The 25,958-nt window shown below is 54.3% G+C and overlaps 1 protein-coding gene across 6 annotated transcripts in view; it reads left to right on the top strand.

Annotated features, from left to right (window-relative positions):
• TTC7B (tetratricopeptide repeat domain 7B) overlaps positions 1-25,254 on the top strand; it is a 226,185-nt gene extending 200,931 nt beyond the window's left edge. For 4 of the 6 annotated variants that reach the window (XM_039884012.1, XM_039884013.1, XM_039884018.1 and 1 more), the window contains one exon: positions 24,277-25,254. In XM_039884012.1, coding sequence (XP_039739946.1) covers positions 24,277-24,498 — 222 coding nt within the window. In that variant the 3' untranslated portion in view covers positions 24,499-25,254. Of the gene's footprint in view, positions 1-15,369; positions 17,877-24,276 lie in introns of those variants that run through there. The other 2 variants (XR_005657575.1, XM_039884015.1) reach the window with 2 other exon arrangements.
• Positions 25,255-25,958: the final 704 nt, after the last annotated feature.

Raw genomic sequence — 25,958 nt, 5'->3', positions numbered from 1 at the left:
CAGACAGCCCCTTTCCGAGGCCCAAAGCTCTCCCCACTGTCACTTTCCCTTTGGACCAGAGCCTCCCTCTCCAGTATCCTGTGGTTACAGCCAAGAAGAGACAGGCTCGGGCCTTGGGAATACCAGGAAAGCGGGGAACTTGTCACCCTGGCCCAGAGCAGCCTGGTTCTCTGACCTCTGTGGGCCAAACAAATATCATTAAATAGCATTTCCTGTTTGAAAAAAAACAGACACCCAAACCCCACTTCCTCAGGTCGGACAAATTCTCTTACAGTCGAGTTTCAGTTGGTCACCCCCCCACCCCAGTCATCTGTCCCCAAGGACACTTCCTCGTCCCTTGATGGTGACTGGGGACACACCCTTGGCCCTTCTTACCTTGTTTCCTCCATAGACTGTGAGCCTGGTGTCCCATTAAGGGTGTGACCTTCTGCTCTTGGTCCTAGGCTAAGGGAATCTCTTTTGCACCCCACCCCTACCCCGAACCCAGATTAAAGCAGCTCCCTTCATTTCCACAGCACCAAGACATCTTTGCTTTCACATCTACTTGGCGGGGGTTCTCTGGGGAGGAAGGGGGGAGCCACGTTGCTCTAACCGGGTGTACGTGGTACCTGCACCCGTCTTTGTGGAAGAGATGACAGCCATAGCAATAACAAAAAGTGTGCCTGCCAAAGCGGGGGTCAGAGGTCGATCCCAGTGAAGAGGATATTTGGGAAGGGGAGGTATTGGAAATTACCTGGGGGAAGAACCAGGTAATTAAAAGGTTTTTTGGTTTTTTTTTTTTATGATGCAAGCTATATCCTCATATCCTTTTGAAACTGCATATTTTTAGCTAAAGACATTCTCTGCTTGTTGGGCATATGTGTCCTCCTCGGAGCAAGAGGAGTGTCACTTGGGAGTCTGGAACTTCTGCTGTATATCCACATGGCTCCTGTGGAGCTCACGGCCCATGCTCTTGCCACCTTCTCCCCAGAAACACTCCCTCCCCAGGCAGCGTCGCTGGGTGGAAGGATATTCTCTGCAGACATTTTCTGCTGGATTTTTGGATCCCTCCTACCACTGCAGCATTTTCTCAGTGCTGGCCAGGGAGAGATGGCATCGGGCCACCCTTGCTTTCGTGAGGGTTGAAATTACAGACCAGAGGCAACGCAGACCCAGTGCAGGCCGTGAAATGCAAGCCATGTCACTAGGCGTTCCTGTGCTGCAGCTTAAGGAAAAATTTAATTCTGTGTTTATTTCTGTTTTCTGTTTTGGAGTCTTAGATGACTAATTACAGGCAGTGCAGTTCAGTGTCTCATTAGTAATTATAATCTAAAATTATTTAAAATCTGACATACTCTATCCAAATCGTTTATTCTTAGAAATTCTGCCCCATTATTCCAGTACGATTTGACATTTCGCTTCCACTGCCTTCCTGCCTCGCCACAGTTGCTGCTCCCCAGCTTGGATCAAGGTATCTGAGCCAAGTTTTCACTGATCTGGATCATTCTGTGTTCTCGGGTACTAGTTCCCAATTCCCCCTCCTTGGTTCAGGCCTCCCTGGATTTTTAGCCCGGCTGTGTTTCTCGGATCCCTCGGCATCCCCCCACCCCCACCCCACCTGGTTACCTTCCGCCATCTCCTGCCTGAATTGCTTCCCCATTATTTGGTGCTGGTCCCAAAGACTCCTCCCCTCCCCCCACCAAGTGCTCCTGGTCTCTCTGGGCCATGTCCACCTCACGTGTTGTCTGGACCTTCAGACTGAGCTGAAAGCTCTTCAGCCCCAAGGTCTAGAGAGGACATTCTTTAAGAAGTCTCTCCCAGATACTGCTTCAGCTTTTAGTCACCAGCATTGAGCAGGGGGGCCTGAAGCAGACAGGTAGCAGATGAAAGACTATGGACCTGACACCAACCACAGTTGAAGGCATTGCAGGGTTTAGAAGGCCAGTGAGATAGATTCCTTACTGTAAGCACCTCCTTTTACAGTTGGGGAAGCTGAGCCAGACAGGAGAAGGGTCTTGCCAAGGGCACAGAGCAGTGAGTGACAGACCCACCAGGAATCCCGACTCCGTCACTTTTGAAGGTTTCATGTACACTTTCCCTATCTGTGAAATGGGATGACAGCACCTGCCCTGTCAGGTCGGGGATGGGGGTGAAAGAGATCAGCTCTCCGACTCCGCCAGGGCAGACCTTGGCCCCAGAGAGCTCCGCCCGTCGCTCTGGAGAAGACCAGTGGGATTTCGTACATCTTTGAGGACTGGAGGGCTCCCACACTGTGTCTCGAGGTCAAGAAGTGTCTCCTGAGCTGTGTCCTTTCTCTTTTGCTTCTGCCGGAGTGAAGTCTTGGTCTCTTCCCTTGCCTCTTCCCGCCCTGCTGTGTAGCATCCTTTCTCGCAGCTGCTCCCAGCCCCAGATATGCCTGAATCGCCAGCTCCCGCACTGGTTTCTACGCCCAGCTGGGTGCGGGAGAGATTCCAGGTCAGCCTTTGGCTCCCCTCCCGCGAGGCCAAGGGGGTGGAGGAGAGGGCTTGCTTGGGAGGAAAGAATGACAAAAGTTCCAATGGCAAAATGTACCAAGAGTCACCAAGTCTCAACCCTCAGGCTCTAGGGAGGTTCTGACTTGGGGCCAGGGCAGGCCCCTGTCCCCCGCACAGGTCTGCAGAAGCCTGCTCTGGGGCCCTATCCTCGCAGACCCCGTGTCCTTGGAAACCGGAAACGTGTGAGCGCGGCTGACCAAAGCGTGGGGTGCAGGTGTACAGTGGCTGCACCCAGGGGCATTTGGTGAGAGCACTGCCCAGGGCCCAGCGGCAGTGGCCTTCCCTCTAATGTGCATCCCGAGGCCTCAGCAGCCTCCTGGGGAGAGGACAGAACCATGCAGCCCCTCCACCAGCACCTTGGTCCGGGCCCCAGTGCCCAGAAAGCTCCAAGTCTCCGGGAGCGTCAGGGAAGCCCGTCGAGAGCTCCTGAACCGGAGAATCCCTATGCCAAGGCCCCCGAGCGTCCGGACCACTTTGCCCTGGCTGCACATCGCCCGCCCTGTGTTGGCTCTGCCCCCTTGGCTTCCCCCTGGGTTTGCTGACTGGTGCCTGGTCCCTCTCCCCATCCTCCAGCGCGCTGCCTCCCTTTTCCCTTCTGCTTGGTACATACGAAACACCTGTCTCTTAAAACACCTTGGCAGGTATTGTTTCTTTTAAAGCTTTTCAGAACATCGACTAGCTAGTCACCCAAAAGGCTCGTGAAGCAGGAAAGGCTTCGATGTGTGAGCACCTGCTCCGGGTCAGGTCGTGGTCCAGCTCTTCCTTCAGCATCGCACTCGGTCGCCACTTACTCAGCACACAGCCTCTTAGTAATTGTCATAAGGAATAAATGAGGCGATGTCCATAAGGTGCATCGAACCTAGTTTTGTGCCAGATACTGGGCTGGATTCTGAGGATCTAAACATGCTGCTCCTCTCAAGTCCCAAAAGTCTAGAAGGAGAGACATAATATATGTAAGTAAGTATAAGGAAGGTCATGGGGCCTCTGATGGACGGCTGTGCAGGGCGCGGTGATCTGTGCTCCCAGGGGTGGCAAGACAGAAGGGGCTCCACGGGAAGCGTGACCTGGGGGCCGAGTTTCAGCAGCTGAGTAGAGATGTAGACTCTTCCACAAGTTGGGGGACAGATGGAGTTTAAATATATAATTTTAAAAAAGAGCTGTTAGAGATAAGTATGGGACAATTGGGGAAATCTGAACGTGGGCCAGGTAGTAGATGATCATGAGGCACTATTGCTTTTGTTAGGTGTGATATGGTTGGGTGGTTATATAAGAAAACATCCTTATTTTTTAGAGATTCCTGCTGAAGCATTCAGGGGTGAAATGTCACAATGCTTCTAATTTACTCTCAAATACTAACTCTTGCCCCCCAAATAGATAAAGCAAATATGAAAAATGTTAAGTTATTAAGTTTAGGTGATAGGTATATCAATATTCATTATGTTAACCTTTCTATTTTAATTCAGGTTTAAAAAAAATGTTTAAAATAAAGTGATGATCAGGTTCTTATCTTAGAGAGATCATTCTAGAAACCGTGGAGGATAGGTAAGGTGGAAGCTACGAGACACTAACACTGGACTCAGCTAATAACACCTAACAGTCCAGAGTAGGAGATATTGAGAAGGCAGAGTCAGTGATCGTGGCTTGACGAGGGAACCGGAAGGTTCTAGGCTGACTCTCAGACACCTGATTCAGGAACCTGTATGGATAAGATGCCTTTGCCACCATGAGGGGACACAGGAGGAGGAGCAGCTATGGGAAGAAGGAGGATGCAAGTCTGGTTGGCCATGTCAAGTTGGGGCAGCCTGTGTCCATCCAGGAAGAAATGCCCCTTGGTATGTGACTGAGTAGAGCTGAAAGTTCGGGCCTTTCTGGGGCTGGAGCCATCGTCGGGGGACTGTGGCCTGTAGGTGGGACCTGAAACTATTAGGAGGGCATGCGACTGCCTGGGATGTGATCACAGAGAGGAGCAAAGACAACAGGCCTAGGACAGAACCCAACTTTTAAGGAACAGGAGGGAAATTTGCCTAATGAGGAAACTTAGGTTCTGACAGTTTACAGTTTTTCTACATCGATTCAGCCAATCCCAACTCTGCTCTCGGCTCAGGTCTGTGGCTGGCCCTGTGCCCTGCGGTGGCTTGTGTGACGTCCACGAAGCCCCTTGCAGAGGAAGGGATCAGTCAGCAAAATCACTTCTTGATAAGTGACCTGAATTAGAGACACAGCTTCCACATGGCGGAGCTGGAGGCCCTGGGCTTCTCTGGGCCTCAGTTTCCTCTGCAGCAGGTGGGGATGACGGTGTCTGTCCCACCGGGCTTTGTGGGGGAATTAGATGTGCTCCCAGGTATGAGCCAGAAGGACTTCGATGGTGTCTAACGATGAACGTGTCCCTTGGTTCTCAGGAGATATGTAAACGGTTCCCTCTTCATGTCTGTTAGAGACCAGATTCTAATGCCAGGCGTCCACCTCTCAGGGGAGGGTGAGTGACCCGAGCTGATGACAACAGGGGCTGTTTCTGCAAGCAATCTTTCATAAGCATCAATGCACATGCTGCCACAAGACACACACACACACACACACACACACACACACACAAGAGCCCCGATCTCGGCCTCGCTTAAAGTCTTAATTAAATCCGTAATTGAAATGCTGACTAATGTCCTTCCAAATGAAGCAGAAACTGTGGCCCACCCCCCCACAAGGGAGCCCGCGGGAGACGGTGCCGTCTTTCTTCTTAAATGAAGGAGGGAAGTATGCCTGGTGCAGAGAACGGCCTCTCCCCTGTAGCTGCCCCTGTCCCTGCGCAGTCCTCTCATCCAGACAGAGGCAGGGTCTGGAACCAAAGCGCAAGCAAGCAGTCCCTGCCGGGGTCTCTCAGCAGAAACTAGAGGCAAAGCTGCTTATTCCTAAGACAACAGGCGTTTTTCCAGGCCTTTCGAAGCCAGGCAGGTCAATCGAGTTATAATTGGCTCTCTAATTAGAACTCCCACAAGCTGTTAAATTTTTTACCTGCTGCCTGGCATCTTGCACAAAGGTGACAAATCTGCTTCTGCCTGTGGAATGATTAAAGAAAGCCGGCTACAGTCTTACCCTCCTTGCTGACGGCAGCCCCCTCCAGCTACCCCGAAGACGCCCACACGCCCACCAGTGAGAGGGACATGGGACACAGCCCGGTTTACAAGGAAATTGGCTTTAGGAAATCACGCCCAGAAGGCTGTGTTGCTGAATAATCTTTCAGAGGCTGAATGGGAGAAGACAAAGCCTCCAACCCTAGAACACCTGTCATCCCAGATGCTGGAAGCATTCTGAAGGTGTCTCGGTGGTGCCTGAAGTTTCCCCAAGTCAAGTGGCTGAATGACGGAGGAAAATATATCTCGTTTCTCCCTTTCTGTATCCTCAACCCTGAAAAAACAGCATTGTTATGCGGACCTCTCAGCCATCAGGATAGCAGTGTGCCTTGGCGGACAGGGCGGGTGTCCTTCAGGGCACCAGCACCGCCTGCCTGTCCTGTGGTCTCTGCTGTTTGCCAGGACCCTCTTGCAGCTCCCACCGGCCCGTAGACTCGGGCGGTGTGGGCCGGAGCCAGCGAGCCTGTTCTGCTCATCTCTTCCCAGCTCCACCTACAGTGACGTCATGGGCAGCTTGAAGTCGGTCATGGTAGGAGTGTTTATACCACAGAAATTGGCAAACGCCACACATCAGGGCTTTTTTTATTTTTTTATTTTTCTTTCAGAGAGCCAGTTTATCAGCACACCACTGGATTCACAGATCCAGATGGTTTACTGGGTGACGGGAGGCAAAGGAGATGGGAGTGGGGGAGCAGTAGGCATACGGAGAGAAGAACACAAGTGTCCCTGACTCCGGACTTCTGGGGTGGAGGGCGCAGGTGGCACAGGTACAACCGAACTCACCGTGTCCCTCTAGATAGAGACAGAAGAGCGGAGCGGAGGCTCGAGAGAGAAAACAAGACTCAGAATGGCCCAGGCAGGTGTCCGGGAGGGGAGTATGGTTGGGACACATTTTGGAGCAAAAAGGACCCACATTTGAATTCCAACGCCATCATCCGTGGGCAGTTTTCCATGTCCTTGGACATGTCGTGCAGAAAGGACAATCCCACCCCCACAGGCCTGTCGGCGAGTTGGGCGCAATTCTGAGCATCTGCCCCGCACGTTCGCTCGACCGAGCAGCTCTTAGTGTTCTGTGCCTCCCCCTCTCCCAAGACAGCATGGCTGTGAGAATCGTGTGTAAGGGGTGAGGTCCCCCAGGGGCCATGGAGGCTGGACAGCAGGTCTCCCCTGGGGACCCGCCTTTCCCGTTCTTTAGGAGGAGGAAAGGGCTCATGTCAGCAGAGCATCCCAGTCGGAGAGCAGGGGGTAGGTACCTCAGGGGGTTACAGGGAGGCTGACACCTCAGCTCCCCGGGCAGCCGATGCTGCCAGGCAGGTCACCCCTGGCTTCGAGCGGCCACCTCTGTGGACTCCAGTGAGCACACCTACAGTTTTACATTTCCTCAGTCCACACGGTGTAAGAGGCCCATGAGCCTAACCGCAGAAGCAATATTGGTTGTGGCTTTAATTTACTCTTCCAATTTCCGCCACCTCCCTGCAAGCAATTGTTTACGCCCCTCAGGGATCCGTGTTGGAGCGCTCTGCACAGGCGCTGGGCTGGGAGCAGGCTCCGTGCTCCTTGTTAGCTGTGGCCCATTAAACGGCAGGTGGCCGGCCCCCAAAGCCTCGTTCAGGGGAGCACAGACACCTCACTGCGTTCTTCCCATGGCGCTGGCTGGGAGTTTTGAAGAACCGGCTCCACTCTTGATGCGGATTTGTTCCCTATTGAAGTGGTCAAGGATGAGAGCTCGATTGTGTGGGAAAAAGAAAAAGAAAGTGCCAGGCCCGGCAGCCATGCGGTTCCCAGCGCGGGAAGGGGTCACCGGGAGGAAGTCTGTAACAGAAGCCCAGGGGTGGACATCCCCATTCCCGAGCACACCGCCTGTCTTCCTCCTGAACCACAGCTTCCCTCCGCTCTGGCGGAGCAGAGTGCCGTGGGGCGTGGGTGACAAACAGTCGGGGCCGGGCTGTTCAGCGAGCCCCCCACCCCGCCTTCTGGCCCAGATTCCACATTGTGAGTTATCTCATTATTAGTGGAAAAAATTTTCCGAAGCCTTATCAATTCCAAACCTCTCTCCATCAGAAAGTCTCTTATCATTTTCCTGTTTAAAAATGGAAAAATTCATGAGTGCCGGACGCTGGCAGCCACGGGGAAGGCACGTGCCAGTATGACCGCATCCCCCGGGGCTGGCAGTGAATCACCGGCCTTTGTGTCCAGTGGGCGGGTGGCGAGAGCTCACAGAGGGGCAGCCTCGAGTGGGTAGCCCCCGGCAGGGCCTGTTGAAGCCTCGGACTGTAGGGGCACTTTGGCTTTGTGTCATCCCAGTGGCTGCGTGTATAGTCGGCGTGCTCCACGAAATCCAGATGGAGCCCATGTCCCAAGGCGGCCTTTGAGGGGGTGCCTGGAAGCCTTGCCGGCTGTCCTGGCTGAAGAGCACCCCCACCATCCCACCACCCAGCCAGCCCCCTCTCCGCTCCCGAGCCAGCCTGCTGGGAGCACGGATCCACTGCACCCAGAGGCGCAAGTTGGCACAGACGCACAGAGCTTTCCACGCCCTTCTCATGGTGGACCCTGGGCTGGACAGGAGCAGGTGACTGGTGCAGAGCTGAGAGGTGACACCCGTGCCACAATCATCTCCTGAGTGCCTACAGCATGCCAAGCATTTGCCAAGGACTGGGACTGCCTTGCTACCAACAAGCATTTACTGAGTGCTCACGGGGTCATCGGTGGGGATAGAGATGTGTCCCCACTGGCTGCCTCCTGGAGCCTGTCACGCGTGACCAACACAGAGTTGATCTGTGGGGCTTCCTGGGAGAAGTCAAGGCTGGGAGCGTCCTCAAAGCCCCTGTCCCACTCCTAAGGTCCGAGGCTGGCATCCCTTCCCAATGACCCTTCCTGAGAGACCCTCATCGGGCGTCTTTCTCTGGCAGCTCTTCTCTGCACCGCTGCTTTTTGTTTTTATTTTTATTTTTATTTTTTGAGCTTTCTGGAGTTTCCTGCAACTCTAAGAGCCTTCCATTACTTCCTGTGTGAGCCCATCTGCTGTCGCTACCCCACACAGGGCCCAAGAGTCTCTAGCCGTGGGCTGCCTTTAAAGAGTCAGAGAAAGTCGCCCTGCACTGCTTGGTGACGCTGCAGGGCCCTGCTCAGCTCGGCTGACTCGTGGCCACTTTCCACTGGAGTCAGAGCTGAGCCTGCTCCTCTCTCTGCCGCCTGTGCTGCGGCACGTGACAAATCGTGGTGCCAGGGCTGCTCTGGTTTGTACCCAGTTTTGCTGCTAGAGGACAGAAGCCAGCCCTCCCCACCTCCGGGGAGCCCCTCTCAGCCACGCCGGCCGCTGCCCCTCACCCCTTCCTGGCCTGCTGTGGCCACTCTATCCCACAGACCGGAGGAAAGATGCTGCCCTGTAGTGTTTTCTGCTTGTTTCTCCAATGAAGGTCGAAGTCCGAAAAAACAGATAGACACTGGGTGTGTAGAAAATATGCTCCAAAAATTACTTGTCAGATAGGAAGGAGATTTTACCAAGCCCCAGAATTTTCCTCCGGAGATCATCCATTCCACCCTTATTCTCTAGGTTGAGACAGTGAGGCCGGGGCTGAGAAGGCTCAGCCTAAGTCGGACACTTGGTGTTAGGTCACAGAGCGGGCCTGGGCGAGCTCGCCCTTCCTTCCCCAGCAGGACCTCTCCCAGGCCTGCCCCGCCCCTGGGAAGCCAGGACTTCTACCGGAATAACTGGGGACAGGCTTTGGCTTTCGGCATTTGGCGATAATGGTGATACCCAAGCACAGTGACACCCCTTTCTGTGCCCCGTCTGCAGATAGGTTGAAAGAGACGCCTGATGAGGGTCTCTCAGGAAGGGTCATTGGGAAGGGATGCCAGCCTCGGACCTTAGGAGTGGGACAGGGGCTTCGAGGACGCTCCCAGCCTTGACTTCTCCCAGGAAGCCCCACAGATCAACTCTGTGTTGGTCACGCGTGACTCGCTTGTCTGACGGTGGAGAGCTCCACTCCCCGCCTCCAGAGCTCTGGGGTCATGTTTCTTCCCCCAGCCCCACTCCGCGAGCTTCGGGAGCTAGGTGGCCACCTGGGCCGCTGTTCTTGCCTGCAGGAGCTGGGTCCCAGGCCCCAGGGGAAGGCCAGGCCTGCACAGGGCCCAGTTCACCCCAGGCTTCCCAGAGGCCCGCACCTCTCCAGCCGGCTGCGGGCCAGGTGGCGGCCCTCCGTAGGCTGGGCGGCTGGGCCTCGGCCTCGGCCTCGGCCTCCGGGAGGCAATGAGCACCAAACTTTCCGCTGCGTGGGGGAACACGGGCCGTGGGGGAACACTGACTTCCGGGCTGCCCCATGCCGCCATCCCTGCCTGATTTGTCGTTGGGGAGGGTGGATAAAAATAAATGAATAAGTCAGTCAGGGAGATGGATAAATAAGTCACCAGGCGTCTCTTGGCCATTACCGATGGAACAGTGTGAGCAGGGGGAGCTGTGTTAGCACCCCCAGAAAACGCAGGTGGCATGCGGCCGGTCCCCCAGAAAACGCGGTTGGTGCGGCCAGTTACCCAGAAAACGCGGGCGGCGGGCGGCCGGTCCCCCAGAAAACGCGGTTGGCGTGCGGCAAGTTACCCAAAAAACGTGGGCGGCGGGCGGCCGGTCCCCTGGCCCCAGGGCCACTGCGGCTGCGGCTTCTCTCTGCTAAGAGCCGGGGTCTGATATTCCGGGTTCACTCTGAGCCTCTGTGCTAATACACATTGCAGCAGCAAAGCGTGTGATTGAAATGGTAGACGTGGGGCAGCGGGGCGGGCAGGGAAGGCTGACTGTCACCAAGAACGGCCTCGGGCTTCAGGGCGGGGAGAATGCCCAGCATCCCCACATCTTTCTGGGACCTCCGGGCTTCCTCCTGTCCCCTACTTTCGCCCCTCGCCAGGTCTTCCCCCACCCCACCCCCACCCCCACCCCAGCCAGCCTGAGCTGCTCAGAGGCCGACCTGAGATTCCGTCTCACTGATGTCCTTGGATGTTGCGTGGGACTTGCTCGGTCTGACGTTTCTTCAGTTAGGTCCTGCGCCGAGCCGAGCTGTGCAGGCGCTTACCTGGTGTTGCTGTGTGTGTTCCCGAGTTCCTGAGGGCCTGTCTCGGGCTGCAGCCGGCAGAGAGCTCGCCCCACGCTGGGCACAGGACATCCTATCGCCCCGTGGGCCCGTTCTCCCAGGATCCTGCCTGCAGCCGCGTGGGACACCCAGGCACCGGGACGCCAATGAAAGTGATTCGACTCCCAGGGCTGGGGGTGGGGGCGGCCCCCAGACGCCTTCGCGCTGTTTTTCAGGAGGAGGGGACACCTCCCGAGTCTTCTAGCACTGAAGGCACAGAGCTCAGACGCTGAGGGGAAGTCACCCTTCTGTCGTTAGCGCCGGTCCCCGCTCTCTGTTCCCTGACTAGCCAGATAGCTACACCATTAATTCCGAAGGCGAGCAAAGGGGCTCGGGGTTCTGGACGGCAGGGTCGGAGTCAGAGCAGAGGGACTGCCAAGGGTCCGGGGTACCCCATCTCTGATTTGGAGTTTGACCAGTTACCTAAATGACCTCATCTTTCAGCGAAGATTACAGTTTGGGGGGAGGTGTTAAAATGAGCACAGCAGGCAGAGTGCTGGTTGGGGGTTGGGGGGCGCGTAGCAGGGAGGGGGCTAGGCTGCCCGTCCAGGCTGCTCTGTGCAGCAGACTCCAGACTGTAAAGGGACCGCTGTGTGCGTTACCCCCCAGCTCCCATCAGAGGGTGCCGGGCAGATGGGCATTCTTCACATCACACAGATGCAGGCACCCATCAGCCCCTCTCCAGCCAGGTTCTCTGGTGGTCAGCTGGGTCTGGAAGGCCCACAGTCTGGTGCCCCTAGAGTCTGGCAGCCACCGCATGGAAGAAGGGCCTGCAGTGCACAAGCAGGCTGACAGAGCTGGCTGGGGAAGCCACGTCCACAGAATCTCTCCCCCAAAGAAGACACCTCCCTGGGCAGCCCAGCCGTGAGCCATGGGGACCAGAGCCAGCTAACCCAGAGAATTCCTCTTGGAATGTGTCTCTGGGGCTCCTAAATGCCCAACACCCTCTCTGGAAACCCTGGTAGCATGACTGGTCCTCAGGACACCTGAGTTCTGAGACTCAACATGGCCGTTACCCAGCTCAGTAACTGAGCCAGGTGCTTGCCCTCACGAAAGAGCCTGCCCCACACCGCTCAAGAATAATCAGGAAGAGGCGTATCCTCCAGCAAGAGCTAGACACGCAGGGCCAGACATCTGTTCGCAGGAAGCTTTTAGAGGCAGAGGCGGTGGATCCGAGTTGGGGTGGCAGCTCCTCCTTCGTAGCCACGTGGCTGTGAGCCAGTCACCCTGACTCTGAGCTGCAGCCTTCTCGTTTGTTTTTTAAAAAGGGGGGAGGGCTTCTTGTTATGAATGTCTTCCTATCCTCCTCCTAACAGGCCTCACACTGCTCCAGACCTTGGGCCTCCATACCTGAAAGAATCCTGCCCGGCTCTGGGAGCCCCCAGTCTGGGGCAGGACCCACAGCAAACCCACCCCTGCAGGCCAGAGAGGGCAGAGAGCCTGGCCCACGTGATGGTCTGTGCCACTGGGTGCCCAGCACCCAGCGCAGTGCCCGGCACAGTGGCACCAGAATGTGCACAGGCACTCAAGGAAAGTTTGTAGAAGGGAGGAAAGAACTAGAAACAACTTTGGTAGTAGCAGAGTGAAGGAGCCCCTGCCTGAAAACTCAGGAACCAGGATGCTGTCCTCAGCTCCCTCTGTGATCTTGTCAGAGGGCTTACCTGCTCGGGGCCCCTGTTTCCTGCCTGTAAAATAAGAAGTCTGGCCCTTTTGTGAATGTCCACATGCCCTTCTGTGCCATCCTCGACCACCCTCTGGGCACCTGCTGCAGAAAGGGGTCAGTCTGTGGGTCTTTGGTGCTTGGAAGATGCTGGCAGGCTGGCTGTGATCCTTCCCCTAAACATCCCACTGATCCCTAGTGACCATTCTGTAAGAGCCGTCACAGCCTGGGGATATTTTGGCACTGATGCCGAAGCACCCAGTTTCCAAGAAATTAGACTTGAGGAAATTTGGGGCCCAGAGGCCAGAGTCCACGTGAAGTCACTTGACGCTGGACAGGACCTTCGGCTTATGGCCAGACTGCCCCATCCTCCCCGCTCGTCTTTACTACCTGATAGCCCATCGCTCTGCTAATTGCAGAATAAGCTCCTCTAGAATATTCCAAACCATCCAGGAAGAGAGCAACTTTAAAGATTCTGCCAGTCAGATACTTTAAAAAAAAAAAAAATTGGAAAAGCCACACTCACGTTTTCCTGGGGCGTAATGACTCTATCTGAACCCGCGCAGAGGTCTCCTTCAGGTGTCACACGTTAAGCAGCAGAATTCAGTGAGGTGGGGAGAGTAGGGCAGGAGGTCTGAGCGCACCCGCCCTCCACAGCCCTGAAGCGAACGTTTGTACGTGCGAGCGCACGTGTGTGCATGTGCGTGCACATGTGTGCGCGTGCTGTGCTGAAAGCTGAATCTAATAGACCAAAGATGTGCTACAACTTTAAAATCAAAGATCTCTGGAGTGTATAAAGAACCCCCACACACACGGGTGAGTGAAGAAAAATAAAAGGCCCAAGACTAAAAAAACAAAAAACAAAAACAAAAACAGAAACAACAACAAAACAGGAGTGAGATTGGAATAGGCACTGATTAAAGAGGATTAAAAAGAACAGCAACAAACCCTTAAGGGCTGCAAGGTAGAAAAGGGAGGGGGCCTTACTGCTTGACTCCAGAGGACTCTGCAAACATCAGAGAGTAGGCATTAGATAAAAGGGCTAATTAGGGCTCTGTGTTTTTCATCTAATGGTGTGGGCTGCCCCAGGAAGTGGTGAGCTCTCCAGCACTGGAAGGTGCCAGCAAGAATAGGAAGCCGCCTGTTGGGGACGGTAGCAGGGGCTTGTGCGTCACAGAGCAGAGGCCTGAGCCCCCCTCCTAACCCCGAGCATTTCTGCTTTCAGAGCTGGATGGCTGCTGGCTTAGAAAAATAAGAGGTTTTTGAAAAATTGAGTTTTGTTTCCTTCTGAGTTGAGTTCAATGCTAGAAAGGTCTGGTCCCCAGAAGGCACATTTCTTCAAATAAAACATTTGACCTGGAAAAGGAGCCCCATGAGAGCACGGCCTCCTGCAGCCATCAGATACCCCGAGTGAACAAAAGTGCAGGCAGCACCTGTGGCCCCTTCCGGTCACCCCCTGTGTGGGCAGAAGGAGAGGAGGGGCTGGGGTGGGGGGTCTTTTCTTCTTCCCTTTTAGAATACTCAGCACCAGTTCACAGCACATACTGATTAGGGAGCTCTTCCAAGGGGTGTCTGTTTAGTGCTTAGACCACTGCCCCCTCCCGGCCCCAGGCTTGCCCACCGCCCGCCCCTCTGCGCTAGACAAAACATCACTCTCCCTTCTTTCGTTCCTCGGGCCACAGGCTTCTCCCTGGGGTGCCGCACCCCCACCTCTGCCTGAGGACACTGGGGCCTTTGGTTTAGTTAACTTGCAGAGAATTGAGGGAAGGAGCCACCGTGTTTGGCTCTGACGTGTGAGCGGGGAGAGAGGAGGATGTAGAGGACAGAGGCCCCAGAGATGCCAGGAGAACGAACTCCCTGTCATGTTGTCTCCAGCCCCATCACCGACAGAGAAAGGCCAGCTACCAAAGGGGCTGGCTCGCCCCTTCCAGAGCCCTTCTTAGTCCCACCTGGCCTTGGTCAGGAGGAGCCGCTCCTCCGTGTAACATGTCCAGTGGCTGGTCCTCACCCAGGAGCCACTCAGCCCCATTTTCCCGCCTCTCCTGTGCCCCCTCAGGCTGTTCTGTCCAAATCACGCCAGCAGCCCTTTGTCGCTCTGTCTCCACCCAAGAGCCAGCGGCAGGGTGGAAAGGACTTGCAGACCAGCAGGTGACAGCTGTGGCAGCCACGTGTTGCCAGGGAGAGGGCCACGGCATGCCACACCAGGGCGCCCTGGTCTGTGTAGCTTAGATGGCTGCAGGGTTGTCGGGAATGGCTAGCTCTGCCTTTGGGGACACTGTCATATTGAGTAAAATGGCCAAAACTAAAAGACCAGCCCCTACTTAAAACTTCTGACCTGCTAAAAGGAAAATGAAGTCACGTAGACTCCCAGAGGGTCTGTCCCCAGGGCGTCCTTGACTCGCCCTTGGCTGACCTAGTGGAAGGCTGAGCCGCAGTGTGCGAACCCACCCCGCTCTGGTGCGCCGGGCTGCAGACCCCCTCGGCCTCAGCCAGGACACCTAGGACCTGGCCCCTTTGGAGCTCCTGGCGTGCTTAGGAGCTTCCATAGCTGGCATAGCTGCCGGGGGCTCACACCCTCGACCCCTGGCAAGCCAGTGCAATTTCTAAGCTCTCAAAACAGGCAGAGTGAGACACAAAACAGAGGCCGGCATGGGCCAGGCCTCAGCCAGAGCTGCCGGCATCCAGGTGCAGACTCTGGGCAGTGCTCCCTCCCTGTCTGCCTGTGTTGCCAGTTCCTTTTTAAGGCATCGTTGGAAAGCAGGGCGGGGCTCAGGGCTGCCCCCTCAGCTGCGCCCACAAAATGCTCGTGCTCAGACCGACACTGCCTGTGGTGCTTGCCAGAGAAGAATGGGCCACTCGGGAGGAAGGGAGGCAGGGGCCTCCCAGGCTTCACGTTCCCACGGCAGCTCCAAGGAAGTCCTGTCACAGAAGTCGGTCTCCTGTGGTCTTTTCAGAGGGACACTGGTTCGCGGTGTCCTTACATCCTGATTTAAAAGAAAAATAATCCTGAGAACCCCGCCCCTGTGTTTCTCTGATCGATGGAACCCTCAGGAAGGAAAAGGCAAACGCCCAAAAAGGAATGGTGACGCGCGTGCTGGTTTTTCTCATTCGATGCTTGCATTTGTGCTAACGCAGACTCCCAGACCAGCCAACCAATCTACAGCTTCTGGGAAGGGGCAGGCGCTCGCGTGGGGTTGCCAGTCCCGCTCGGATTCTGGAAGCCACTCTCGGGGGCCTGGTGGGCTTCCAGAAAGTTCTTGGTCTCCATGCACGTGGCCCCTGGCAGGATAAGCAGAAGGCAGCTCGGGTTCAACTCAGTGCTCAGAGTCTAAAACTCGGGCCCTTGCCTCATGCCAGGCAGCTCTCCGGGCCCTCTCGTCCAGGCACCTTCAGGGGTCTGGCCCTGCTCTGTGTGCGCCAGGGTCAAGGCCTTGAGCAAGGTTCTTTTCTTCCCTGGCCTTCTGTTTTCTCATCTGTAAAAGTTTAGGACCAGAGAGTCTGCAGGTGGGGTCTGGAGTTTTCCTCAGGAGCAGTGTCAGACCTGTGGTGTGTGAGCAAATGGCCTGAGGGGGCTCCTGTGAGAGCCCAGCACCTTCTCCCAGGGGGCTGCTCCAGGCCTCAGCAGCCACCGTCCTAATGTCCCTGGAAGGCAAGGGGGGCTCTGAATGGCTGAGGTATGACTTAGGAGCTTGGATGAAGGTGACCCAAGGCCAGAACTTTCGGGGACTCGTTAATCAAAAGCACTGGCAAGAGGCCACGCCCACCCCTCTCCTTCCACCATTACCCAGTGAGTGTCCCACACCGTCCACTCGTCTGTCCTTCCATCCATTCAACACACGTTCACAAAGAACCGCCTGCGAGTCAGGCCTACTCTAGGCGCTACACAAATCCAGTGGTCCCAGCTCTTACAAAGTGCCGGTCCAGAGGGACACCGGGACAGCAGTGAAGAATCATCCAACCGTGGGCATCACGGGAGGGCCTCCCCTCCCCTCGGGCATTAACGGTAATGATCATGATCATAATCATGATATTGATGATGGTGACCATTCATCGAAGGTTTACTCTGCTGAGTGCTTTTTCATTTTGGCCTCACGACTTTCCCGTGAGTTGAGATTTGTCCCCATTATACAGATAAAGCATCTGAGACCCAGAGGAAGTTGTCCAAGTCAATGGTGGAGTTAGGACTCACACCCAGTGTCTATGAGCCTAGGCCCACACTCTCGCCGGCCACTTGCCCCTCTCTGAGAGAGCTCAGAGCCTTGTCCTTGCTGCCAGGTGGGTTCCTCTAACACATGAGCACCAGCTGGACAGACCTGGGTTCGGTCAATGGTGGCTTTAATCGTTATTCTTTACTCTTAGATATTCGGGGTCTGCTCATTCATTCTGCTCTGGTTACTGCCCACCTGCTCAGCATCAGTACAGAGGTGGGCAGTACAGAGGTGGCCGCAGCTCACCCAGTCCCTGCCCTCCATGCACTCACAGCAAAGCCTCATGGGGGAGCAGAGATGGAGGTGAGCCGCCTGGATGAATGCAGCGCCTGTCTCACAGCACAGTTACGGAAGCATTTTTTAATCAGTAAGGCATACGATACGTTAGTTATAATCCCTTGCATGCTAAAAATTAACTGATCCTGGTAGATTTGTGCATGTGTCCAGGTTTATTTGTATTTTGCGGGGAGCCTCCTGACAATGCTGCTGCCCTAAACCCCCACTCCCACCCCACGCACTGGTGTGGTGGTGTAGTTTCCAACGCAGGATGGGACCGAAGGATTTTTAAGTGCTCCAGAACTGCTCCAGACACCATACTCTCTTCCTGACCCTGGCCTTGGAGGGGCCCCACAGCCTCTGCAAAACCCAGACCGGCCCCGACTGCAAGGGCGCTTGGCTGCCCTCTGCTCAAGAAGCCAGGCGGAGAGCAGGGCCTGGGGGGTGGAGTCTGCAGCAGTGGCCCCGCCTGCCAGCCAGCCAGGGAGTTGTTCACCTCCGACCTGCTGTCGACTGTTTGCTTCCCAGACCACTGTGCCTGGGAACAAGCAACAGCCATGTAGAGAGAGACAGCTTGCTCGATCCCCAGCCAGAGCTGAGCCACGTGACTTCTTTTTAGTGGTGGCTTGGCTTTGGGAAGGGTGCTTTTTTGCAGGGGTGTTACCTCCCTGTCCCCTGGAGGGACAAGCAGTGGTCTGTCACACACCCTCGAACCCAGAAGGGCTGATATGGCACTTGGGCAGAGCACCCCATGGGGATGTTGAAAATCTCCCAAAGGGGCTTTTGTCCCGCAGCCCCACTGTTGGCCTGATTCAGGGCTTGACGTCCTTCCCAGAGCCAGGACGCCTGAGGCACTGCAGTCCACACAGCACTTCCACACGGGCACCCTCAGCCTGCGGCAATGAGCTCAGTCCTTGGGTATCAATTATCACACACAAAAAAAGACATGAGTGAAGAAGATGCTAATTGTCCTGAAACTAACCAAGTCCATTTTGTCTCATTTGAAATAACAGGTTTAATTTAATCCCTTATTTCCAATTTGGTGCAGCACCAAGGTCTTAATGTACAAAACACCTGATTATAATAATTACTAGCTAAGCTTGGGAGGCTGTCTTCATTTGTGTGTGAAGAAAGGGACTAATGAGTTACCTCCTCAGTGATTCCCCGTTCTCGGGAGGCCAGGCCCAGCTGGCTCCTCACCGACAGAAACGCCAGGGCTGGGAAAGGTGGAAGCTGCCTACGCGTCCTCTCCGAGAGACGGAAGGGAGGCCGCGTGTTGAGAGCACAGCTGCGCCGGTTCACGTCGCAGCTCTGCCACTTACTAGCCACCGCGTGTCACTGGCAGGTCTTCCTCATGCAGCATCATCTGCAGTAGCCCCAACTCGTAGAGGTGAGTGAGGGTTGGATGAGCTGCCAACGGCAGAGCCCAGTGCCTGGCTCGTAGCGGTTGCTTGGTTGCATTAGGATTTTCCTTGGCCCCAAGCTTTGAGAGCAGGCCTGAATCTTGGGTCCTGTGTCCCCAGCCCACGGCTGAGATCTGGGCAGTCACTCGGTGGCTTTGGGGATTTTGATATGAGGGGCGGGCAGGTTGCTACGGGAACGAAATATGACAGTCGTCAAGGTCTCTGTTTCCTGCCAGCCTGAGGGCTGGGTGCAGAGCCTTGTGCTTCTAGGTGGTGCTGCCTAAGGGGGCAGTGTGGCCTGGGCTCTTAGGGAATTGGGGATTGTCAGGGCTTTGTTTGGGCAGATGGATGAGAGCACCAGTGGGGGGCCCAGGCCACGACTAAGGTTGGGGATGTGGAAGGGGCCTGGGAGCTGCATGCCTGGGCTGTCAGACCAGCCTGGCTGAACCAAGGGGTCCACACTGGGAAAAGGTTGGATCCAGCTGGTGGTGAGAATAGTTAGTTAAATGCTCACCTCAGGAGTTAGGCCTTTGATCTTTAGGGAAGAGAGGAAGCAGGGCCTGTAGAATTGAAGAGGGCATCAGTTTCTTATATCTAAGAGCACGTCAAAGCCAGGGAAGGCCTCTCAGGACAAAGACACGTCCAGGTCCCAGCTCACCTCTGGCCAACCTGCCAACAACGCTGGCACCAAACAGTGGCTCAGACCTCAGCCGGAGCTTGTTCTGGTTGATCTCATCGTGTGACGGATTTCTGAGCTGCTCTTGGCTCGCTGGGGCATTGAGGAGAGGCCGATTTTTCCTCCCTTTGCCTGGCCTGCGCTGGCAGCCCCTGGCAAGTCTGTGACGTCTCCCTGAGCAGCTCCAGCTTTAGGAATTAATTCCACGAAACAGATTGCTCAGGAAGCTTCAAGGTCATCTGGAAACGGCAGCCTGTTCCTACACTCAGCATATAAGTCCAGGTATGGGCTGGAAATTTCCAAGCCTGCAAGAATCCTAGAGCACTAAAGAACCACAAAGACTCAGCTGCCCAACGCCGAGGGTGATGGGTCAGATTAGCCCTTCGGCTGGTTCTCTGCAGGCTTTGGGCGGGTGGTGGGGAGGGGTGGCAGGTAGACATACCCTGAAACCCCCATGGTAACCTACGCCCAGATTCATTGGCCTGCCACTTTCTAAACAAAATGCCCAGTGAAAGTACTAGTGTCCTCGTCCCCACTCCAGCAGGGTAGGGGCAGGCCATTGCTTCTGAGAGTGGTGACTTCTTGGTCTCGCTGGGTCAAGGTCCTTCCCCCTCCTGGGTCTCCATGCTCATTGGTCCACTTTCTGGCTAACAGGACCCCCTAGTCCTTTGGCACCTGTAGCCATCCCAAGCCTCAAGATTACGGCCGGCCTTTGGGCACTAAAGGGAGGCAAGGGTCCCTCCCAGTCCTTGAGCGAATCTACAGGATGCTCCCACACGCCAGGCTGAGCCCTGGAGAGGAGCGATTTCTCAATCGCGGTTGTGAGAAGGAGCGACAGGGTCAGCCATCAGTGGTTGGAGAAACGAAAGAGAAGACACAGCAGGGCAGACGCCCATTTGCTGTTGCTCAGAAGGAACCGGGTTAGTGCCCGAGGGTCTCCAGGCTTGTCTCTGAAAGTGACAGAGGCAGCAGAGGCGGCAGCGAGTGAGAGGACATGGTGGGGCGGACGGGGGCTCAGGCCTCAGGCAGACCCGGGCGGGCCTGCAGCAGCACACGCACTGGCGCTGGGACCGTGGGCAAGACACTGGGCCTCTCTGAACCTCGTCTCCTTGGATCTAAAGTGGTGGCGATATGCGAAGAGCCCAGCACAACTGTCACGCGTAGTGTCTGGTGGGGAGAAATCGCTCTGTGCTGAGGAGGATAACAGCGTGGGGCCAGCTCTGCAGCGGTGGAGCCTAGCGGGACCTAAATCGTGGTCTCCACCTGCAGCTGAGAACCAAGGACGCCTCTCTCTGTCTTACCTGGTGGCTTCTCGCCCATCACCCATTTGCCAAACACATGCAGTGTGTGTCTCTCTGCTTGGGAGAGCCACTCCGAGAAAGGTTGTGTGTATCCAGTACTTTCGATGCACCGAGAAGGTCACGCCTTCTAGGACTGCGATGCGGGTTCTTTTGTAATCTTTCCATGCCGCTGCTGGCCGCCACCACCCAGACCCCTCCTAGCCTCACTTCTCTGTTAGATAAATCGGAATGTTCTAGAGTGAGCGCCCGCTGATAACCTCCCCAGAAGAAAGGAGGCAGGAACCCATCAGTCCTCACATCCCGCATCCCGTCGATCGCAACCTGGGAAAGCGGCCTCCCTTTCTTTCTGGCCGACCTCTGAGGTTAGGAAGTGAAGGTGCCCAGCGCTCGGATTTCTCTAAAGGAGGACCAGAGCATTGCCCAGGCGATGGATGTGACTCTCACCACCGCCACCCGGGCTTCACCCAAACGGGTGTCGGGCAGGCCCCGGGGAGGTAGGAGGTGCGCGTCCCGGCCCAACTTTGTAGTGGGGAGCTGTACGCCCGGGGGAGAAGAGAGCCTCTAGGAGCCAGAGTTCACTCACCTTGCAGAATGGAAGAGGAGCGCCTAGTGTGTGGGGACGTTCTCTGCCGCAGGAGCGGCTCCTCAGCGGTGAGCAATCCAAGCGGACCTTGTACCCAGGTGCGCACTGTCCTGGCCATGCCCTTAGGAAACTGCTTTGGGGTCCCCAGGTGAAAGAAATGAACTAACACGCAGAAGCACTTCGCACGGGGTCTGGAATGGCATAAACACTGCGAAAGCACTCGCCGCTGTGATTGCTATTAATGTTCGTCCCTCCAGGAAGCCCCAATCCGTGCCGGACATTCGCGTCTGTCCTCGGCACATAGTCCCTTATCCCCTAGGTAGATGGAGAGTGGGAGTGGGGGCTGTGAGGAGTGGTTCTCTGTAGCCTGGGGAGTGGTTCTCTGCGGTGGCCTTGTGTGCAGACAGGTAGGGCTGGGAGGCTTCTGCTGGGGGTCCCTGTGAACCTGACCCCGCCCAGCCTTGGGAAGGCAGCTGACAGCCGGTGCTTCACACTGGAGAAGGGCAAGGCCTTGCAGTCTGAGAAGAGCGCATTTCAGAAGCCAAGGTGAAATCCCGCATGCGAGCACTGACTTCCGGCCACCTCTCTTGTTCTAAGGCTTCAAAGAGGGAGCCATCCTTGTGCTTGGCCCTGGTCACCCTCTCAGAGCCTTTAGCTCTGGCAGATCCAGTCTAGATCCAGTCTAGGATGGGAAGGGGTATAGGAAGGATAGGCCTGTAATTAAAATGTCTAACATGTCTCTGTTGAGAAATTTATTTAATATAAGGAACTCGGGTGTTAATAGTTGAGAGCTGTTTAGTAATAACCCAGTTTTCTTGAGGTCTGCTTATTTTATAGCTTTTTTTTTTTTAATTTCAGTTCTTTTGGCCAGCGCATGTGTATAACCTGTGCATTAATGATCCCATCTTACTCCTGGATTTTGTCTTATTTTTCCGCATGGATTGATATAAAACGTTCCTACCCAGGGACTCAAGGACATTGTTAAGGCAAATCTAGATGTTAACAAGAAAGGAAACAGGTGATGTTTTCTTTCAGTTTTCCACTCAGAGTAGAGCTGACCTTGAAGTCTCCTCAGGAGGGCTCCATGAACTGCCTCTCCCTCCCAGAACCAGGGGGTGCAGGGAGGACCCTCCACATGTCACACACTACCTGGGCCCATGGGTCTCGCTGACCATGATCTCCTCCCAGGGTGGCCTCCCATTTCCCATGCTAGGTGCTCATAGATGCAGACGATTTTCAGAAATCAGACTGCTTTTCAGACCCTGAGATGCCACATCCAGGGCGACATGCCCTGGGGAGAGGTCAGCTCGAGCAGCCCTCAGGGCCTGGACACTGCCTGCTGAAGGTGCCCCCTGCCTTCCTCACAGAGCTTGTCTCAAAGGCCAGACCTCCTCAGAGTGGATCCCACCTCAGAGTGGGACCCATGGTGCCCACTGCCTGTGGCTCAGGCCACAGCCAGCCGCCTGGCAGGCTCGTTTATACCACTGGACTGGCTGCTCTGAGAGCCGACCCGCTGCCCCTTGCCCCTTGGTGAAGGGTGGAATTGAGAACACAGGATGACTCATCAATTTCATGAGCCGTGAAAAGAAGTACAAGGCTTTCTTGGGGGATTTAGGATGAGCTTTGAAAGATCAGCTCATGCCACCTTCTTGGGTGGGAAGACCAAGCATTGTGAAGATGTCAGGCTTCTCTTGTAGAAGGCCCATGTTTCATGTAATAATTCACTATATGACAAAGGCAGCACCTCACCAGAGTGAGTAGAGGGGAGAATTAGCTAGTTTGTGTCTAGCAAAGTAGAAGAAATGCAGTTAGATTTCTATCTGCCGGAGTAAAGCAGACCATTATCTAGAGATAGTCAGATCACAATAAATGGAATTGTTCATGTGTCAGTTCTTTGCAAAGATAACTTTCTAGGCTTTGAAGATACATAGATAGATACTTAGATGATAGAAAGATAGATAGATAGATAGATAGATAGATAGATAGATAGATAGATAGATAGATAGATAGATAGATGATAGATACATACTGATACATAGATACATAGATAAGTAAATTAATAACCAAAGATCAATGAATTGAATTTAAATAAACTAAAAATCTTTGTTTAAAGAAAAAAAGCTCAAAAGTAAAAAACAGACGTGATAATTACGATAGCAGATAAATATCAGTCTTCAAAAAGACTTCTAAACAAGGCATGAGAAGTGTTTAACTTCAATCGTTATTGAAAAAAGAATGCAGGGTTTCATAAGGAGGGATATTCTGAGCTTACAAAATTAGCAAAAATAAAGACTAATGATAGCGGGGGCAGGGGACCAACCCCTGAAACTGTCGATGGCCCCAAAAGTGGCATGACCCTTTGGGGATATAATTTGCAAAATATTTGGAGAACCCGAAAAAGAGGCATATCCCCTGATCCAATAATGCCACCACGGGGAAATTTGCGCTAAAGGAAGACCCTCCAAATGGTTGTCAAGCTGGTCCCACCGAGCTTCATCCCAGGCCTCTGCGAGGAGCCCGCAGGGGACTCTGGGCTCGTCCCCGTTGACCTGTCCCCACCCACAGTTACTTTTTGTCTGTTTATACCCAGCATATGTGGGTGTTGTCAGTAAGGTTCCATTTAACCAAAGGTTTCCAGATTCGAAATCCGCTGGTCTAAAGGAGTGAAAAGGCGCTTTCTGGAAAAGTGTCCATCACAGAGCGATTTACAGTGGTAAAGAGACGGGATGCAACCTCACCGTCTCCCCGCGAGGGAGAGGCTGAGCGGATGAGAGCGTGTCCGTGGGATGGAAGAGTAAACACATCAGTTGGGGAGATGTGCAGCTTGGGAGCATGATTATGGTAAAACATTTGAGGACCAACGAATACACCCTGACACTGTGAAAAGTGACAGCTGTGCCTGGGTCCCGCCTGGACTGAGCAGGGAAAGATAAGATCAGGGGCTTGCATAGGTTAGGGCACTATGAGCAATTTTAAAAATTCTTTTCTAATCGTTATGATAATAATGCCACAAATGACGTTTCTTTAGGTTATTTAAACAAACAAAAAAAAAGATGACAGACACCCTTCTGTGCAGGCAGGTGTCAGCTGGTACATGTGGGACAGCCCATTGAGTCAGTACAGACCATGGCCGTTCTGATTAAGTCACTCCTGGGTGTTAGCTATTCAGATGAACCATGTGAAATTGCCATTTTTATCATGAAAAAATGGCTGAATGTCGGCAACTTCATTTGGGTTAAGCGACTATTCGGACTGTTGCCCCTGAGTGCAGGAAGAACTTAAATTTAATGTGTGCCCATCCCAAAGGAGATGTATGCCTACCTCTAAGAAACCTGATAAAACTCAAGGACAGAGGAGCCCAGAGCTGGAGAGTCTCACTGACCGACCGTCTGTCTGTCTCTCTGATGCCTACAGGCCCTGATCCTGCATCAGCTGGGCCGCTTCAGTCTGGCGGAGAAGATCCTCCGAGATGCTGTGCAGGTGAACTCGACGGCCCACGAGGTCTGGAACGGGCTGGGCGAGGTCCTTCAAGCTCAGGGCAACGACGCGGCAGCCACCGAGTGCTTCCTGACCGCCTTGGAGCTGGAGGCCAGCAGCCCCGCGGTGCCCTTCACCATCATCCCCCGTGTGCTCTGAGCAGACGCCCGCCAGCCTCACTGCCGCTCAGGCCAAGGAGGGTCCCGCCAGGGGTGCCCAGAGAGGACGAGTCTGCCACACCCAAGGCCCTGGATGACTATGCGACCGACCGCAGTGAACTAACCAAACAAACCCCGAATCATCGCTCTCCCCACGTGCGTTCCTGTTATTTTCGCCAGCCCAATGATTGTTTTCGAATCTCTTGACATTGTTCAAAATGGATTATGTGCCATATTTTGTTAGTTGACATCTGAGTTTTAAGTAACACGATTACGGAATTAATCAGCAAATGTAGAAGAATATATTCAGTTAAAATTCAGTGGCAGAACAGATTATTTTTATCAGAGCTGTAAAGAAATCTGTCCTCTCTCTCATCACCACTCCTGCCCCACCCTTTGCCCAGAAACCAAATGTGAATCTTCTTTTTCCCACCTCAGTACTAGTCCAAGCCGGGACACCAGCTGACAATTTCTTGGTTTTGTTGTCAATAATTGTACCATGTGATGAATTACTGTCCTCACTTAGAACAAAGCCTGAGTCCAAGAATATTTATATTTTACCAATATATGCCTGTTACAAGAGAAGGAAATATGAGTTATTTAAGTTTAACTTTTTTATGTGAATTCAGAGTTTATTTATCAATGGAAATATGTACAAAGAAGCTTCAAATGGAATATTTGCCGACATTCCTTATACATGACAGACACTTGGCTAAATGGGAAGATGCTGTTAATAATAAAATGATTTTTAAATGGACCTGTGGCCTGTGTCGTTCGTGAAAGCCCACAGACCCCAGAGAGCTTAATACTCAGTTCTTGGGGTGGGGAGCTGTCTGCCCCTGGGGGCAGCTGTGGATGGGCCAGCCCTTGGCACTAGGAGGCTCTGCCCTGATTTTAGTGTGGGAATTCACCTTTCCCAAGGTTCTCCAAGTTACCTGGGATTTGAGTGTGTGACTCATGCCTGGCCAATCAACATCCAGCATTCGCTGCACACAGAGGATCAGGAATGAGCATGTGACCTGAAACGGTCCAATCAGAGTGGGAGCTACAAGGAAAGGCTCTCAGTCTCCTACTGGACTTAAACCTGGGAAGTGAGGCTAGAGCTGCAGCAGCTCCGTGCCACCGTGAGGAGGGGGTGGTGCCGAGAGATGCTGGGGATAAATGCAGAGCTGGAGACTGAATCCAACAGAGTGGATAACAAAGACCAAGAGCCAAAAAGAACCTGAGCAAGATCCTGCAATCCCCTGGACCTCCTCGGCTGAGCTGCTGCGAGGCGGCCCCACCTTGCCAGGACCCGAGGAAGTGTGGAGGGCCTGAGCTCTGATCTCAGGTACCCTAAAGTCTCAAGGGCCTCACACAAGCTCCGCACAACCTCCCTGACTCACTGGGCACTAAGGCAAGGGGGCAGCAGGTCTGGGGAGAAAACAGTGAGCAGGTGCCTACTCACTGGGCAGAGCCAGT

The sequence above is a fragment of the Pteropus medius genome, unplaced genomic scaffold, assembly GCF_902729225.1.
Source record: "Pteropus medius unplaced genomic scaffold, Ma_sr-lr_union100, whole genome shotgun sequence".
Taxonomy (NCBI): domain Eukaryota; kingdom Metazoa; phylum Chordata; class Mammalia; order Chiroptera; family Pteropodidae; genus Pteropus; species Pteropus medius.
Note: the sequence above shows the minus strand (reverse complement) of the source record. Positions and strands in the feature narration are given on the sequence as shown.